Genomic DNA, 16,601 nt, shown 5'->3' on the forward strand with positions numbered 1-16,601 from the left:
ATGATGAGGTGGATTTTGCCTTTGATGGGAGATCAGGAGGCAGGGCACTGTGTGTGCTGCCTCCCACAGAGGAGGGCAGAAGGGCAGGAGCCAGGACTCGCCACCCAAGGGACCCAAATCCCCCAGGACAACCCTCCCGCCTCCAAAGGAGATTCCCCTGCTCGGCCACGGGACCTGGGGGAGACAAACACCTCCTGCAGCACACTCCTGAAATAAAGCAGTGTAAAGTCACTCAGTCCTGTGTTCTTCAGGCACCACAGGAATAGAAATGGGCATCCACCTGAAGTTAGAGCTAGAGAAGATCTGCCTTCCCTCTGGCATCACAGGGCTGGGTGCTCCCCGCTCCCACTCCCTGCCGCAGCCTCGGATGGGGGACTCCAGGCACTCTCCAGAACCTGGCTGCTCATCTGCTCTTCCTTAGCAACTTTTTGCTTTTTAACACAGAGATTAGCCCTTTGTGACCACACAACACGGGAAACTCGCGTCCCTTGAGCAGGTGAGTCTGCAAGCACAGCGGCAAGATGTTGTTTGCTACAGTTTTGATGTGATATTAAACTAAAACTTGCAATATCCATACAGGTTAGTTCTAATGCAGAAAATAAGATCCAGATATCTATGCTGTAAGATATAGCATTACTTTATGCCTGTAGCTATTAATATGCAGTGTATATTAATAATACTTAAAATTCACTATTCTTTCAGTTCGACTTTATATGATTTTTATTATAGTATATAAAAAGGTGAGAAGAAGTATTTAATTGGGAGAGCCTACCTACCTTTTCTTATGGAGGGCCTACTTCTAGCACTAACCTTCATGCTGCAAATCCTTGGCTTCACTCACATGATAACGCTTCATTTTAACTCAAAGGGATGGCTCTATCTCAGAATGACTTCTGCTTCTATTCTGGACCGTGGCAGGCATGGCTCTGATACACCTCATGCTAGAGCAAATGAGGAGATTTCACCAGCTAAAGCTGGGTGAGGTCTGACAGCAACGAAAAGGCTGCAGAGGTAGGGAGAAGTCTCTGAAACACAGTTAGAAACAATGGCAGTAGATTATTACTTCAATTAATCTCTACTCTGTGTTACTCTGTTTCTTTAGTGAAATGTGGCAGGAGGGAGGGGGTGAAGTGAGGTAAGAATTTGTATCAAACCCTGGTGCTTCCCTGACGTCCCCTTGGTGCTGCTGTGCTCTTGCTGCCCTCGCACACTGCCCAGCAGCAAGGACCCCTCCGTGACAGACCTGTGGGCCATCAGAGAAACTGCTGGGTGCAACCAAGGCTCTACCCTTCCACTACAAGCAATATTCCCTCCAAGCCACACTGCTGTCAATATTGGCCTTTCCTCCCCTTCCATCACACCGTTGTGTTTGTTACACTGCCTTTCCGTGGTTTGGTATAAAAGGGATCAGCTCCACCAGTCAGCAGTGCGTGCACATGGTACAAGCGGGCAAAATTTGTCACGGTGACATCAAGCTGCTAACACAAACACATCTATTACCCTTTCTCTCTGGCTTGGTGAGACAGCTGCCCTCGAGGTATTGGCCTCTGAGCCTCCCTGATAAATCACTGGCGTGTAGGAAACCTGGTTATCCCAACACAGCAGGGGCAGAGGATGCTATTCAGCTGCAGAAGGACATGGAAGAACAACATCCGTGAGGCTTATAATGAAAGATTTTTGATATACTTAAGTAGTTAACAAAAATTTATTGCAAGAGATAGTTTGTCACTAGATTTACAGTTTCAGAGAACATAGTACAAAACATAGTGCATCAGCTTTGTCTAAACATTAAATAGGTGCAAATACACAAAGATAAAAAACAAAAAAGTGAATACTTTACAACATAAGTTATAGAACTATAAATATATTTTATATACATTATACATATTCTAAGACATGATTTTCACATATATATATATATTATATAGTTCATAATTAGTATCAGACTATTCAGTGCTTTAGTAATAGTGTAGGTCTCAATGTTTCTTGCATCATTATACTTACAGTAAATGCTTCCCGAGGAGCAAGGAATTTTAACCGGTTTAGTTAAAACCGGGGGGGAGGGAAGGCTGTAGGAGCAGCAGTTTGGGTGAAGGCTTTTTTTTCTTTTTTTTTTCCTTCGTGTCCTAGAAGAGCGGCTGCAGGGGGATGACAGCCGGGTGCGGGGCCAGCAGGGACGGGAAGACGGCGTGCGGCAGCGGCGGGAAGGGCAGCGGCGCGGGCGGCAGCACGGCGGGCGGCAGCAGCGGCAGCGGCGGCGGCGCCACCAGCGCTCCGTGCGCCGCCGGGCACAGCCGCGGGGACACGGCCAGCTGCGCCAGGGGCTGCGCTCGGGACAGCGCCGGCACCTGCGACAGGAACTGCTGCGGCGGCTGCAGCACCTTGAGCGCCCCGGCGGCGTGCTGCTGCAGGATGGTGTGCTGGATGGTGGTCACCGAGGCGGAGCGCAGCGGCGGCGGCAGCGGCAGCGGCGGCAGCGGAGAGCCCGGCGGCGGCAGCGCCGGCGGGGCCAGGGCGAACTTCACCTTCGCGGACAGCACGTTCTGCGGCACCATCTGCTGAGGATAGGCCTCCGAGGGCAGCTCCTTGAACTTCTCGGGGCTCTCGGGAGGGAAGAGCAGGGTCTGGTCGGGCAGGGGGAAGGGGGCTATTAGCTGCTCGGTGGTTAGGAAGGTGTGAGTGTTTACGTGTGCTTCTTTGAACGGCAAGGGCGGGGGGCTGCTAAATATGCCGGGATTACACTGCACCCATTCAGCGGGCACCTCTCCCATCTTCTCGTGCGGTAGAGACTCGGCCAACTCATAATGGCAAAGATAGGATTTAGGAGGAGTGGGTTCCAAGTGCCTGTTGGGGACGGGAACTTTGTAACGAGCTTGGTTTTCGCGACTGTTGACATTTTCCTTTTTCTTTCCCTCTTGGGGAGCACCCTGTTTGACAGCAGCGGCTGGAGCGCTGGGCTGGGGGGCAGCAGGAGCAGCAGAATTTGGGATGGTGCCATCGGGAAGTGTGGCCGGCGCGCTCTCCATCGCTGAGCCCTCCGTCACTTTATCATCTTCCACCACCTGAGGGCCAGCACTTTCTAGAGGTGCCTTGCTCTCCTCCAGCTCCATTGTTTCATCCCCGTTTTTTGCATCGTCACCTCCAGGAGCTGCGTTAGTTTCCTCTAGATTGTCTTGAGCCGGCAAATCCCCCAAAATATTTAACGTAGAATCGGCGGAATTTTCTTTGGAAGATTCAGAGGTCTCACTTTTTGCGCTCCTCTCAAGGAAAACACGATGGAGCCTAGCCTTCCTTTTCCTGCGTTTCCCTTTTGCCTTGTGGTGGGCACCTAAAGCATGTCCTTGCCTTAGATATTCCTCTGCTGCTAACGCCTGTCCACAGGAGCTTTCATCCGAGGAAGAGGAATAGGAATAGGTGTGCTGCCTCCGCTTGCGGCGGGGCTTCTCGGGTTCTTCTGTCAGGACACTGTAAACCCTCTTTGTGGGCTGGTTTTGGCTCGGCCCCTTCTCCTCGCTGCATTGTCCCAAACATTTATGCTCTGGGCTACAGCTTGGCTTCCTGACCTTCCAGCCACAGCACGTTTTAGAGTGCCTCAGGCTGCGCCTCCTGGAGCTCAGCTGCTTGGCCTGCCTCCCCGAGCTCCCTTTGCTCTTCCTGTGTGATCCCTTACAGCCACGGTGATGGGCACTGCTTTTGGCACTCCAAAAGTCACACCAGCCTCTGTCCCAGTGGATGTGATCTGGTGCAGTCACGACTCTCTTAGGACCATTTTCAATGCCGAATTTTGGCTGTGACTGCTGCGCCTCACCTGCAGTTAACCAGATGTTTCCTGCATCATGCTTGCACTTCTCTGCGTTATTTTGGAGGTGCTGATATCTATTTTCATCTCTGTAAGTAACTTCTTTTTCAGTTCCTGGAGACATCTCCATTTCTGCTACTGTTGTGTCTCCACAGTGATGATAATGACAATGACATAATTTTCTTCTCCTTTTCCGTTTTCTGCTTTTATGAAGCCATTTTTCATGGCCTTCTTTGATCCAGGCTTTGTTGTATTTCTCATCTATCACAGTGTTTTGTCGTAAGGGGTTATGAGATATGTGATACTTTTCTATTTTTCTAATCCTGAATGACTCATCCAAGGACACTTTGTTTTGATTTTTTGCAAGGTCACAATTTCTGAAGAGGGAAACATCACTTAACAGGGGTATTGTATAGTTGCACACATTTTTATTCACTTCTACTTCATAATCACCACACTCTGAAGTAGATCTTTTTGTAAAATCTGAGACTAAGATATGATCAGATTCAGTTTTATGGTGCAAATGAGGTATGTTTGGTTGATGCTTGGGCTTTTCTTGGCTTTCACTCGCTCTTGATGACTTAAAATCAAAATATAAAGGATTACAGCTATAAGAAATTGATGGGTCTGTACTTGTGTAAATTAACATTTCTGATGGCCACTGAAGAACATTTGATCCATATTTGCTGAGAACAGGAACAAAGGGCTGACAGGGTCTCTTGTAAAAGTTTGGTTTGCTTTTTGGGGCTGCACTGCCTTCCTCAGAAGGTGATGGAACTGCCGCATCGGCCCCCAGATTTTTTATTTCCCTTTCAGTCGCAGGTGGATCCCTGTTCCCATCGTTACAGTTTTCCTCTGCAGCATCCTGCAGAGAGGAACAATCCTCCCCCAGTTCCTGCTCAGGAGCTCTGTTTGCCCGCAGCTCTGGGGAATGGGGCGGCACCTGGGCACCGTCTGCAGCCAGGGCCAGCCTTTGGTCCCCTAACTCGGCCACACTCACATCCACACCGTGGCCATCCGTGTCTGGGGACACCAGCTGCTTCGAGTGGGGCATGGCAGGAGGCAGAGCTGGGCTCTCCAGCGCCCTGCTCCCTTCGCCGGACAGCTCCTTTGACTCCTGAGCTTCAGGAGCTTCTGCCGTGTCCATGCATTTTTCCACCAGCGGGTGAGAACAGTTGTGTTTCTCCTCAGGGCACACAGCTATTTCTGCTGCTGAAGGAGACTGAAGGTTGCACGTTCCCGGAACAAACCTGCTCCTCCTGCTAAATCCATGCTCCATGGAGGCCTCCTCATTAAACTCGTAGAAAACGGCAGCTGAAGACTCCAGTTTGACCGCTGCTTTCTTAGGAAAAGCGAAGGAGAACCCAACTCTGTGTCCTTGAGCTCCTTGAAGCTGATCTCCACATTTGCTGGGGTCGGATTGGTGACTGCCAGCATCTCCAGGAGCGGGAGGAAAAACAGAAGCAATGTCTTTGCAGTTCTGTGCATCGTGCATTAGCGCGCAGCTGCAGTCCTGGCTCCGGGCAGGATCGACGGCAGCGCTTTTGGGGACATCCCTGCACTCATCTCGCACGGTCACCGTGGTGGATTTGAACATGGGGCCGCTCCCAGGAGCACTAGGAAGGAAAACAAAACTTGGAGTCAGTGCTCAAAGTGAGTTCAGAGAGCTGCTGACACAGACATGGTATTACATTGGTGCTTGAGGGAGCTTTTTGAGGAAAGAGAAAGACTCTCTTGATATGTAAATTTAGATTGCAAAAAAGTGCTATCATTTCTAATAAAGATCAGTTGACTAGTAGTAAAAAATAGGACGAGTAAATATTATTCTCCCAGCTCCTTCATGTGAAGTTATCAGCAGTTAACTTTTCCTGGGCACACTGGCTGGCCAAAGAAGAAACTAACTGTGTCCACAAAAATCTTGCTTCTCCTCCCAGCAGACCGCCATGGTTACAACACTATTACTACAGATTGCAGTTTTACATTCCTCCATGCTACAAAACACATTAAAACAGAGGGTGCTTCATGGAGCACTTCCCACGTAGTCGTCATGCCAGTGACTGCTGCTCTGCCCACAGGCAATCCCCCAGCAGCTCCCATCCTATTTGTGTGCACAGACCCAACCACCACTATCTCAGCAATTTCTTTCATGGAGAAATAAAACTGGGGAGAGGATTTCAGCAGGCAGAAGTAAAGTGATTCATCCCTCTTGAGAAAAAAATTTATCACTGTCTACTTCTGTTCTTCATTTCATGTCCTCTTCCCATCTGTTCTATTTGACTTAATAGGAAGCAAAGGGAAGAGCAAAAAGTGTTTAAGCTGACAATTTTCCAGGATCCACAGAAAATGCTCAGAACTGGGAGTAATGGACCTATTTGTTTGTTTGTTTTAGCCAAATCACTCTGTGTTACAGTGCAGAGCAATACTCACTGATGAGTCACTGGTAAAACTTTAAAGAGTCATTGAGGACCCTAAGAAGTGCTGAGATGAAGAATGCCTTTACCCTATCAGGTCTAGAAATTAAGGTAGAGGTTTTATGAGAAAGGAATTCCTCATGAGAATTCCTGCCTTGCCCAGTTTTTTATAAATTTGAAACATATATATTAAACCCACACAGCAATCCTTTCTTTCACAGAATAAAATGGTGGCTTCTAGAAAATGCCAGTTTAAAAAATCCTATGTGTCTGTCTATGTCACACCTCTAAGGATGCAAAGTGGTAGAAAATAGCAATCATGAGATAGATAAATTAGGCTCAGAAGTTCTCCTTCAGGAACTAGCAAGAGGATATTAAAAAAAAAACAAAAACCAAAAGACAAATAATCCAGAAACAACAAAGGCTTGCAAATCTGCGCTTCACTAGCATGGAAAAAGGAAAACAGTTAGTTCCTCTTTCCTCATTTTCATGCAATATGCAGAATTCAAGTTTTGGAGCACGTTTAGGGGGAATGACATCCAATATAATCAAGTATAAAACATGAACAGTTAAAACACTCATGGAGGAGAATGAGTCCCCACACGAGTTATCACAGGAAGATTAAAAAGTTAGGTGTGGTGTTTCTCCTGTCAAACAGACCCCACAACACTCATGTCCCATCCACCTGCTCATTCACACCTTGTTTCAGGACACTGCCCCCATCCAAACTAGGGACAAAGAGAATATTTCTGAACAGGAGCTGCAGCTTGGTTGGACTTCTCTGTTAGTTCATCCTGGGGGGGGGAGTGAAGTCTGAATAGAGAAAAAACATTTGCACATGAACATCTACATTTTTTCTTTCTTTTTTTCCTCCAGAGATTACCACTGTGACAAGCAGATATATTTTCAGTGGCTTATCAGTGTCAGAACTGTGTCACATTTTTGAGAACTCAGTCACAACAAGCAAGCTCAACACTAATTTCAACAGCTTGCCTAAAAACGTACGAGCAGCAAGGAGTCACTTTTGCAGAGGGAGGTAAACACTCTGCTGAGCAGGGGAAGAGAAGCATCTACCTTTTAATGTAAAAAATCTGGCTATTGAGATCTAAAGCTAGGTTTCTGGATGCTTTCCCAGGCGAGCATTTTGAAAACTAAATCGCGGAGATCTGTTACATCCTAGAGAGACAGACTGTGTTCCTCACCTCATCAATGAAGTAGTGTCAGCCTGCAAATGCATGACCTAGTTCACTCAGCTTTCAACCAAAGTGCCTGGTTTTATGAAATATATATGAAACACATCTTTTTTTAAACTAAAATATGTGTCATTTTAGCTCAGCTGAAAAAGCAGTGTTAAACATTCATTCCTGCACACAGTGTGAATCAAATCCTGTCCACAGGATGCTTCCAAAACTCCCTAAAATCTCATGTGTGTGGCTACAGCCAAGGGTCTCCTGCATCCCACAGCATCAGCAAACAGTGGAGGGCTTCTTTAAAAGTATTTTGCTGTTTGAGCAGCCATGGACTTACCAGGTTCTCTCTTTCCTTAGCTCAGCCAGCTTGTGCAAACGTTGAAGGGCTTTCTCCTGTTTTCTTTCATCTTTTCGTGACTTAGATGCTACATTTCGAGCAAACTCCCTCTGTTTCAGCTCCTTCAGCCTCTGCAAGAAACAGCCACATAAATGCACATAAAAACCCCTGGGATGAGAAACATTTTAATGACTCTTACTTGCTGGTAAGTGCCCCCAGCATGAATTATTCTGAACCCAACCATTCAACAAATTTCAGCATTTCAAGGGAATAAGCAAAATACCTAGAGATTCTAGAGACAGGTTAGCCAGGCTAGAGACAACCTAGCAAATTTCACTGTAGCTTTTGTCATGATGTAGACCAGCCCTCAGCAGGATGAGGCAAAGTTCACCCAGAAGTTTGTTCATGATTCCTCCCCAAAACATTCCCCACAGCATAACTGCTTTTTGAGAGGGCAATAAAAAAATGAGACCAGCCCAGGTATTTTTCTGCAAAGCCTCATGCCAATATCTGAAAAGCTCCTGAGAGCTCCTGTCCTGCCATACCAGGCGTTATTAGAGCTGTTAAAGGGTCCTGACCCAGCAGGGATGTTGTGCTCTGAAATGGAGAGATGGTCCCTCTGAAGGAGCCTGTGTCTCCTGCTCTCACTGGTGTCTGTACAGATACCAGGGAGAAACCCAGCATCACATGGGGTTTTATCTCCAGCCTGCTTCTTTGGAGGGAGATGGAAGTGCTCAGCTCTGATTCTCCACACAAAAAGGGAATCTTGTTTTTTTTACATCACAAAAGGACAATATGCAGGGGGCTCCCTGTTCTTCATGGCAGCAAAATGTACTCCAGTAGGTCCCAAGCCCCACTGGTCCTCAGTGTGCCCTGATTATATCTCACAAAACCATCATCTCACAGTTCTGGGAAGAACCCAGTAACCAGCCACCCCTTTTAGTGTCCAGGACTAATGACTGGCCATGAACAGTGGCCACAGTGATTTGTAAAAGCAAAAACTCTAACTTCAAATTGTTTGAGGGGTATTAAGAGCTTTTGTTACCACTGCTGGCACACAATAATAGATACACAGAATACAAGCACAGTTTGCAAAACACTGTCAGCAGTGCCCTCCTGCTCCTCCTCAACTCTTTTCATTTCACCCCTTTTGTGATTTTTTCTTTCCCCTATTCACAGAAAAACACCTCACACATGCCAGCTGGCTCTTGGTGACACATGGCTTAGTTTTAGGTGGTTCTGCAAGGGGCAGGCAGTTGAACTCCATCATCCTCATGGGGCCAACCCATCCTGAGGTATTCTGAGAGTCAAACACTGAATTAGTCTTTGCCATTTTGGGTGGTGGTAACACTACTTGGGCAGTCCATTCAATGCTGAGAAATAAATTTCTCTGCAGAGAAAACAAACTTGCAGCAAAATGACTGCCACTCTCTATTTTCAAGTTTTGCATTCTTTTTCAAATGCCTGGATATCCTTGATAGATGGAGAAAAATAATCTGAAACGTAATCACATCTTCCACCATCTATATTTTCTAAATATCAAAATTTTCTACTGATAAAAATTTGTTTTTATTGTGCTAATACAGTGTAAGGTTATAAGTACACTCAAAACTAGATATATCTGTTTTTCTCAGAAAAAGAATACTTGAAGCGTGGAGCATCTTTGTTGAACATATCTTACCCTTGTGCACTCCTGTTTTCCTAGAGAGCATGATACTGACCCTGCCTCCCACCAGCCACTCATGAAACCTCAAGAGCTTCATTTCATAGGCAACTTCTGAGCACTCAAAACACATGAGAAGAGATGAAATTTGCTCCTTCCCCTCCTCACCTCCAGCCCTTGGCACTTTAAGAGAAGATTTAATTGCATTTTGTGGAGCTCAATATTTTTTCAGGGTTTTTTCCCCCTCCAGTGCTAAGGAAAGAAGTAAGTGAGAAGTAAGGGAACAAAAGGAAGATATGAGGGTGCTGTCTCACACAGCTAAAAAGGAGAGGCTGAGGTGTATACAAATCCATAATCACCTCCCAGCTGCACTACTTTTCTGCAATTACTGGGGTGATTATAATTACTGATTTGAGTCTGACCAGATTCTGAACCCTTCAGTCTTACTGCTAAGCTAGCAGCACTCCATGCCTGGTCTCAATTTTTAAGTAATTAAATTGTTCTCCTTGGATGGCTGCAAGTAGGTATGGCACAAGTTTTGTGTGCTCAGACTCTGCCAGACCTCCTGGTAGCTACACCCTCCCTGTCCTGCACATAAAACTGGTCCTTGGGCTTGGTTTCTTTCCTTCTCCCAACTGGTATCTCAGTCTTTCATGGAACACTTTAGCAATCTGCAAAGATTATACCATGGCAACTCCTGGGGTCTTTATCTGAAAATTCATGTCTAAGTGGAATTCCTCCTAGTTCTAAACCACAAGACATGCACCTGGTGTTTTAAAAAAAAGAAAAATGTGATTTCCTTTAAAACAAAGATCACCTAAATGAGTAGTTGTGTCCCCTCCTTTTTTTTTTTTGATACTGTAACTATTAACTATTTTTTTTAGCCATGTGATGAACTGTCATCACCTGCATCCCCTTACTGCACTCAGTCATGCTCAGGATTGCTGGCACTGCATTTATGCTGCCCTTAGTTGGGCAAAATCGTTGGTTTCATTTGAATTATGCAAATGAAAATGAGACATTACCCAAGCACACCATCAGTCTATGCAGTCTTAGCATCAGAGGGAACCCCCTGAAGTTGTTCAAAGTAAACAGCAGCAATAGAAAAACAAGTGTCACTTGTTCCTATAAGCCATCTTTTCCTTGTCATTTTTCTGCCTTTGCATGTGGCAGAGCAGCTCACTAATGCTAACTTCAATAGCTGCTTTAATGCCTGTTATGCTTGGCTTTTTCCATGGATCAGTAGGCCAATAATGAACAGGCAGGGACACCGCATTGAATTCCCTCCTGCATTCTCCCCTGCTTACAAAGCAGCTCAAAAACGTGCCTGACCCAGCCAGCAGAGTTCAACCAGCAGTGCACAATGAATAATTAAATGACATTTCTCCCAGAGACCTAAATGCCTTCATCATTATCCTGACACTCTGCATTGCCACGTCGAGGCGCAGAGCACGCAGCCCTCCTTTGGCAAACCACTTTGCCCAGCCCCGAGGGGTGGGAAGCCTGACCCTGATTCTCCAGCCTTGTGATGTGATCCTGCAGCTGGGCTGCTTTCCCTGGGGCAGCAGATGGATTATTCTAGCAAATCCAACTGTAACACAGGGCCTGAAGCAGAAATAGTCCGGCCGTTTCCAAAAGACTCAGCCGGGTATCCGAGCGCACACATCGTCGCTCCAGATGGAAAGCAAGATCTTTACAGGATCCTCTGCCTCTGGGCATGGATGAAACTCTCCATGAGATGGCCACAGGAGCTCCAAACTCAGATGTTGCTGCACTTCTGCTCCCAGGCTTGCTGAGGAAGACAAGTGTAAGAAAACTCAAGGGCATCCTAAGAGGATTTCTAACAGGACCCTGTTCCTTCTCTTCACTTCACCCTTGTCTTCCCCATTTACCACATCAGACTGCTCATTTCAGTATGCTGCTTTTCAAAAATGTTTCCTAACTCTGGGTTTCCTAATTATGACTTTCCTAATTAAGAGTTTCCCAATTCTCCCCTGCATTTTATAACAGAGAAGCCACAAGCCCAGATTCCGCTGCCAGAGCCTGAAATCCCCCTTGGATCGAGTCCTCTCAAAACCAAAGACACATTATGGCATTAAATGCACTCCTTACATCATTATTACAAGCCTTTTACCCCCTGAAAACTGGCTGTTGGCTTTTTTTTTTTTAGTTTTAACTCTAGATTTAAACATTGTAGCAATAGTCCTTTAAAATAATGGACTTCTAAAGCCCAGAGAAAGGCATTAATTAATCAATAGACCCAGGACAACAAAAGCACATAAAGGCTGAGTAGTGAAACCCAATGTACATGAATACTAGAGCATTAAGGTGATAAAATGAAGGGGAGGACAAAAACCCAGACTTATATATATAAATATATATATAATTTTATAACTTTGAACATATAACTTTATGTTGTCAGAACTGACTCTGAAGAAAAGCAGTGAGACTTCTAACAAAGTTTATGAGACTGAAGGGGAAGTCATAGCAAGCTCTCTCTGCAGTGCTGATATCTCACAGAAAGAACAGCCATCCCACCAGCACAGAGGCACCATCTAAGGACTGCTTATTCAAACAGGCTCCCATAAACTACCCTTGCAGAGCTTATCTAGGAACAACTTTAACAGGGTTCAGAACCAATGGGAACAGTTTTTATAATAGCAGGAGTCAGAAGGATGCCTGTCAGGGGATTTTAGGGCAGTGCAGTTCAGATATTATTATGTTAATTTACTTTTGACCTTAGATTAACAATTAAATTATGTGGACTTTTACAATGCTGAAAATACGCAGCCATAAATTCATTTTCTGATCAATGGAAGTATAAAATTACAGAATTTAACAGCCATGACATCAAATTTTGATGCTTTACTGCCTTCTCACTTTATCAGCAAAAATGACTGCATTCCCAGTAGTCACTAAATCATTATTTTATGTGGTTTTAGCTTTTAAAAATAACTCATCAAAATAAAAGGCCAAGCCCACTCCTTCTCCACCTGCCCAGCCAGTGACAGGCTGGGACCATGAAGACAGGAGATGTTCAGTGCTGCATGGGCATCCCAAGCCCAGCAGGAGCTTCTCCAGGTCCTGTCCTTTCTATAACTCCATTGCAGCTCCTTCCTGCCCTTCAAAAATTCCCTAATTACCTAAACATGGGTTGGCAGTTCAGCAGTGTGGTGGAAGTGGGACAAAACTGGCATTTGGATGTATTTAAAAAAAAAAAACCAACCACCTCTTCTCTCTCAATCTGTACATGATACAAAAGATATATTTAATAAAGCTATTTTTTTTCCTTGTGTTCAATTTGTGTTTTTTTTAAAAAAAACCCTCTATGATATGTAATGAGTTTTAATATGAGTGTTGTTTAGCTTCCAATGAGGATTCTAGAAGTGAATATATAATATGATTCACATATTCCCCTGTGTCTGAATGCTGCAGGACTGCTGGCAGGATCCCCCTGTTAGCTGAGGTGGGACACTGCTGCTTCCTGTGGATTATGGGGTGGCAAACAGAGTGACAAAAACTCATCAGATAAACACTTGTCACACCAAACCAGATTAGTGTCTTGCACAAAGAGGATCGAGCTTAATCAATTATAGATAATAACTGACTGGAACACAGCTCATGTAACACCTGTAAATGCTCAAGTGGGGAATGAAAAATGCCATTTAAAGCAGACAACATTGCTTGCCAGGATGTAAAATGCACATCTTTTCCTTCTGTCTTCAGTGGTTTGTGAGAGCATATATATGTATATATGTGTGTGTATATATTTTTTTAATTTTTATTTTTTTTACTGTTTTGCAGCTGGAGACCCCCTCACACAGCACAACAGGGCAGCATCTCCTCCCTTGTGCTCTGGTCTTCAATTTTACATACTTTTCAATACAATATTATTATTATTATTATTATTATTATTATTATTATTATTATTATTATTATTATTATTATTATTATTATTATTATTATTATTATTATTATTAAAATTCTCCTGTTGTAAAGATTAGAGGAAAATAATTAAAGCTCCAAGAAAACAATACTGTAATACCAAAAGAATTTACCCTGTTAGTGCTTCCCTACACAAGGCATGTTATTTCCACAGAAAGGAGACATGAAAAAGAAGAAGTGAGCTAAGAAAGAAATTAGTAGACTTTTTTCTTTCTTTTTCATGCTGCCACCATGGAATTAATTTGGTGGCAGGAACAAGGGGATGTTTCTAACAGCTCTCCATGGGGAGTTGCTGACAGGAGCAAGGGAAAGCTTCCTGCCAGGGGAGGTGGCACCAGGAGATGTCACCACGAGGGGCTGGGGCACCTCCAGCCCTGCAGAAATCCCAGAATTAAACATGAAAACCCCATTTCCCTGATCCTGCCTCCACTCCTTCCCAAACACCATTTGTAGGATTTCTGTGCAGGAGTCACCTCCTCACATTATCGGCTTATGGACCACACTGGCCACTCCCTTTGCATCTAAGAGGTCTTTAAAAAATAACTTGGAGCTATTGCTGGCTTAGAAACAACTTTCACCTTGTTGCAAGTGAGCACCTGCCTCTGCCTGCTTCTGCCTATGGCTATCTCAGGTTGAGCTGCACAATTGAAAACCTTTCTTAAGTAACCCCACGACTTTGCAACAGAGCCACATTGTAAATGATGAGATGATAAGCCCTGCAGATGACAACAAATACGATACAGGCTGTGAATAATCCTTTTGCCCTCTTATTTCTACCACAGATTGCAGCCATTCCCTCCTGGTGGTCTTTTAATATTAGATGAAATCTAACACACACATGGTTATGTGTAGGATTTTAAAACAGCAAGTCCTTGGAGCCCATAATATCCCTGAAAAGGTTGATTCAGTAGATGTGAAACTGCTCTTTTTCTAGCCCTGTCATGAGCATCATCCCAGACTGGGAAGGAAGTGGGGATGAACTCAGAGGGAAGGAAGGTTGGTGCTGCTTTCCTCATCCATCATGATGAGGCCTGATGAGAAAATTATATTCTTCACGACTCAGAAGACTTTTCACTAACTTTAAATGAATTGATGTGATGCAAATTTCCTCAAAGTGCTCTAAGTTGCTCATGAGCACACTTGTAGAATACACAGTTGTACACTTTGTTGTGCAGTCTGCAAAAGAGAACTGTTGAGACAGCTCTTGCATTTAGAACCTTCCAATATATATAAAATACATGTAGTGTTATTTTATACAACTGAAAATGCATATCTGTCCTTTCATATATGTCCTTTCTAATATAAAGACTGAAATTAATTTTCCATGAAACATAATTAGTTTTTGAGACTACATACTTGTGTTGAAGCATCTTGTAAAGAGTCTCAAGTTAGATTTTCCTACCTAACTTTACGGGGAAAAAATAAATTACTCTCAAGCTTAAAATGAAAAGCAAACCCTAATGAAAACATTACTGCTTCAGAATCATGAGGAAAATCAGAACATTAAATATTTTTCACACTTGCACCTGTAAGATACATGAAAGCTAGTTATCCTTGATGAATATCTCGCTAATTACCCTTGATTATGTAACTGCAAAAGACGTACAAGGGAGCAATAGAAGGGAAAAGAAATTTCTTAGCTCTTATTCTTTTCTCTCTCCAATTATCTGCCAGAAACAAACACATACTTCATTATGGGATGATTAATGCTCTTCCCAGCACAGGAAGCCTGACTTGGTTTGACACCCTCATTTCTGCTCCTCTCCAGCATCCCCTGCTGCTGGATACAGATAGCACCACAGCTGAGCAAGGCTCCAGCACTCTGACAAACAACAGGTCATGAAGCATAAATTAACACTTCTGCTGCTTTTGTTTTAAGATAACTCTGCTTTCTGAAGTTGACTTAATGGCTGCAGTGTTGCCATTGTGCAAAAACATTGTTTTAAGCCTGCAGAACTGCTGAGCCTTGCACGCTGAATATTTCACTGTGATAGCTGCTAACCACGTGTGTAACAACAGCCTGGGCTCTCTGCAAGCTGCAGGGGATTTTTTTGTTAGCTTCAGCAGAAATCAGCTGAATATTCCATAAATATTAAGGACACACAATGGAAACAAGAGAGAAGTACAGAATTAGCATCTCACCTATCAAAATAATTTTACCAGATAATGAAAAGACCATGAAGCTGACACAGGCTTTCTACATCTGGAAAGTGGTTACAGAGTCTGTAGTTTAAAGGGATTTATTTTAATAATTCTAGGCCTGATTATACTTCTCTTGAAGTCAATGGGGAAACTCCTGCTGAGCTCATGGGCAGGTTTCAAATTCCCCATGAAAGTTTCCAGCAACACTTAAGAAAGCTTCCTTAGTCACAAAGATTAAATACAAGATTGGTACACATCATTTCTTTAAGGGTCACATCCCAGTTACCTCCCCCTCTCCTGCCATTTAGGGTTCTAATTAAAAAAAACCTAAAAAAAAAAAACAAAAAACAAACCCAAACCAGGTGCAGTGTTGTAAATCCTGACAAGAAATGTTCATTTCTAGCACTGTTAGAGAAAAGGGCTTATCTCCACCTCTCCCCAGGTGGCTGCAAGTGTGGGGTGCCCTGAGCAGCCAGAGCTCCTCTTCCTCTTCAGCTCTGGAGGGACAAACCAGCAGGGATCCTTTCAGACATCAGGTGCCATTCCCATGTCCCACCATCCCAATGATCTGGTAAAATGATCCACCACTATTCCTTTCACTCCAGCAGCAAAGTTTATGCATCCAGAATAATCCTTCTAAGCACTGCACACCCAATATTTTCTCATTGACAAAATATTGATTCAAGGAGCCACTGCTTCCTGATATTTTCAGGTGGGCACCAGTCACTGAATGAGAAATAATGATTTGTGCTTTATTTTCGGGCCAGTTACAATTTTCTGTGCATAAACACTGACAGCTCCACAACATTTCTTCTCTAGTCTATCCAGAGAGCTCTAAGCTAATGGAAAAAAAATCCCTGTCTGATCAGCATTCATATTCCATAAACCATTTCACAGGAGCAGCCACTTCTTCACCAAGAAGTCCTCTCAGAGGAAGGTCACCTCTGCACCTCTTTGGAGAGGGAAAATTGGATTTCCCTTTAGAATGGCTCTGCAGTGGGATTAGGTTACAGAATGGATACTCCCATCAACACACAAGATTGGATGGCTCAGCTGTTAAAGCTGCTTTTTGCTCGTTTTGGAGACCACTCTGCTGTTTTCTGCATGAATAATG

The 16,601-nt window shown here is 44.1% G+C and overlaps 1 protein-coding gene across 1 annotated transcript in view; it reads right to left on the bottom strand.

The window, feature by feature from the left end:
* Positions 1–2,054: 2,054 nt before the first annotated feature.
* The window catches only part of ZNF804A (zinc finger protein 804A), a 141,678-nt gene continuing 127,131 nt past the window's right edge, over positions 2,055–16,601 (bottom strand). Inside the window, exons 3-4 of the mRNA XM_084209304.1 lie at positions 7,738–7,868; positions 2,055–5,415 (exon numbers count right to left, since the gene is read on the bottom strand). Coding sequence (XP_084065430.1) covers positions 2,127–5,415; positions 7,738–7,868 — 3,420 coding nt within the window. The 3' untranslated portion in view covers positions 2,055–2,126. The remainder of the gene's footprint in view (positions 5,416–7,737; positions 7,869–16,601) is intronic.

This window comes from Fringilla coelebs (genome assembly GCF_963513975.1).
Source record: "Fringilla coelebs genome assembly, chromosome: 7".
In the NCBI taxonomy this organism is placed as follows: domain Eukaryota; kingdom Metazoa; phylum Chordata; class Aves; order Passeriformes; family Fringillidae; genus Fringilla; species Fringilla coelebs.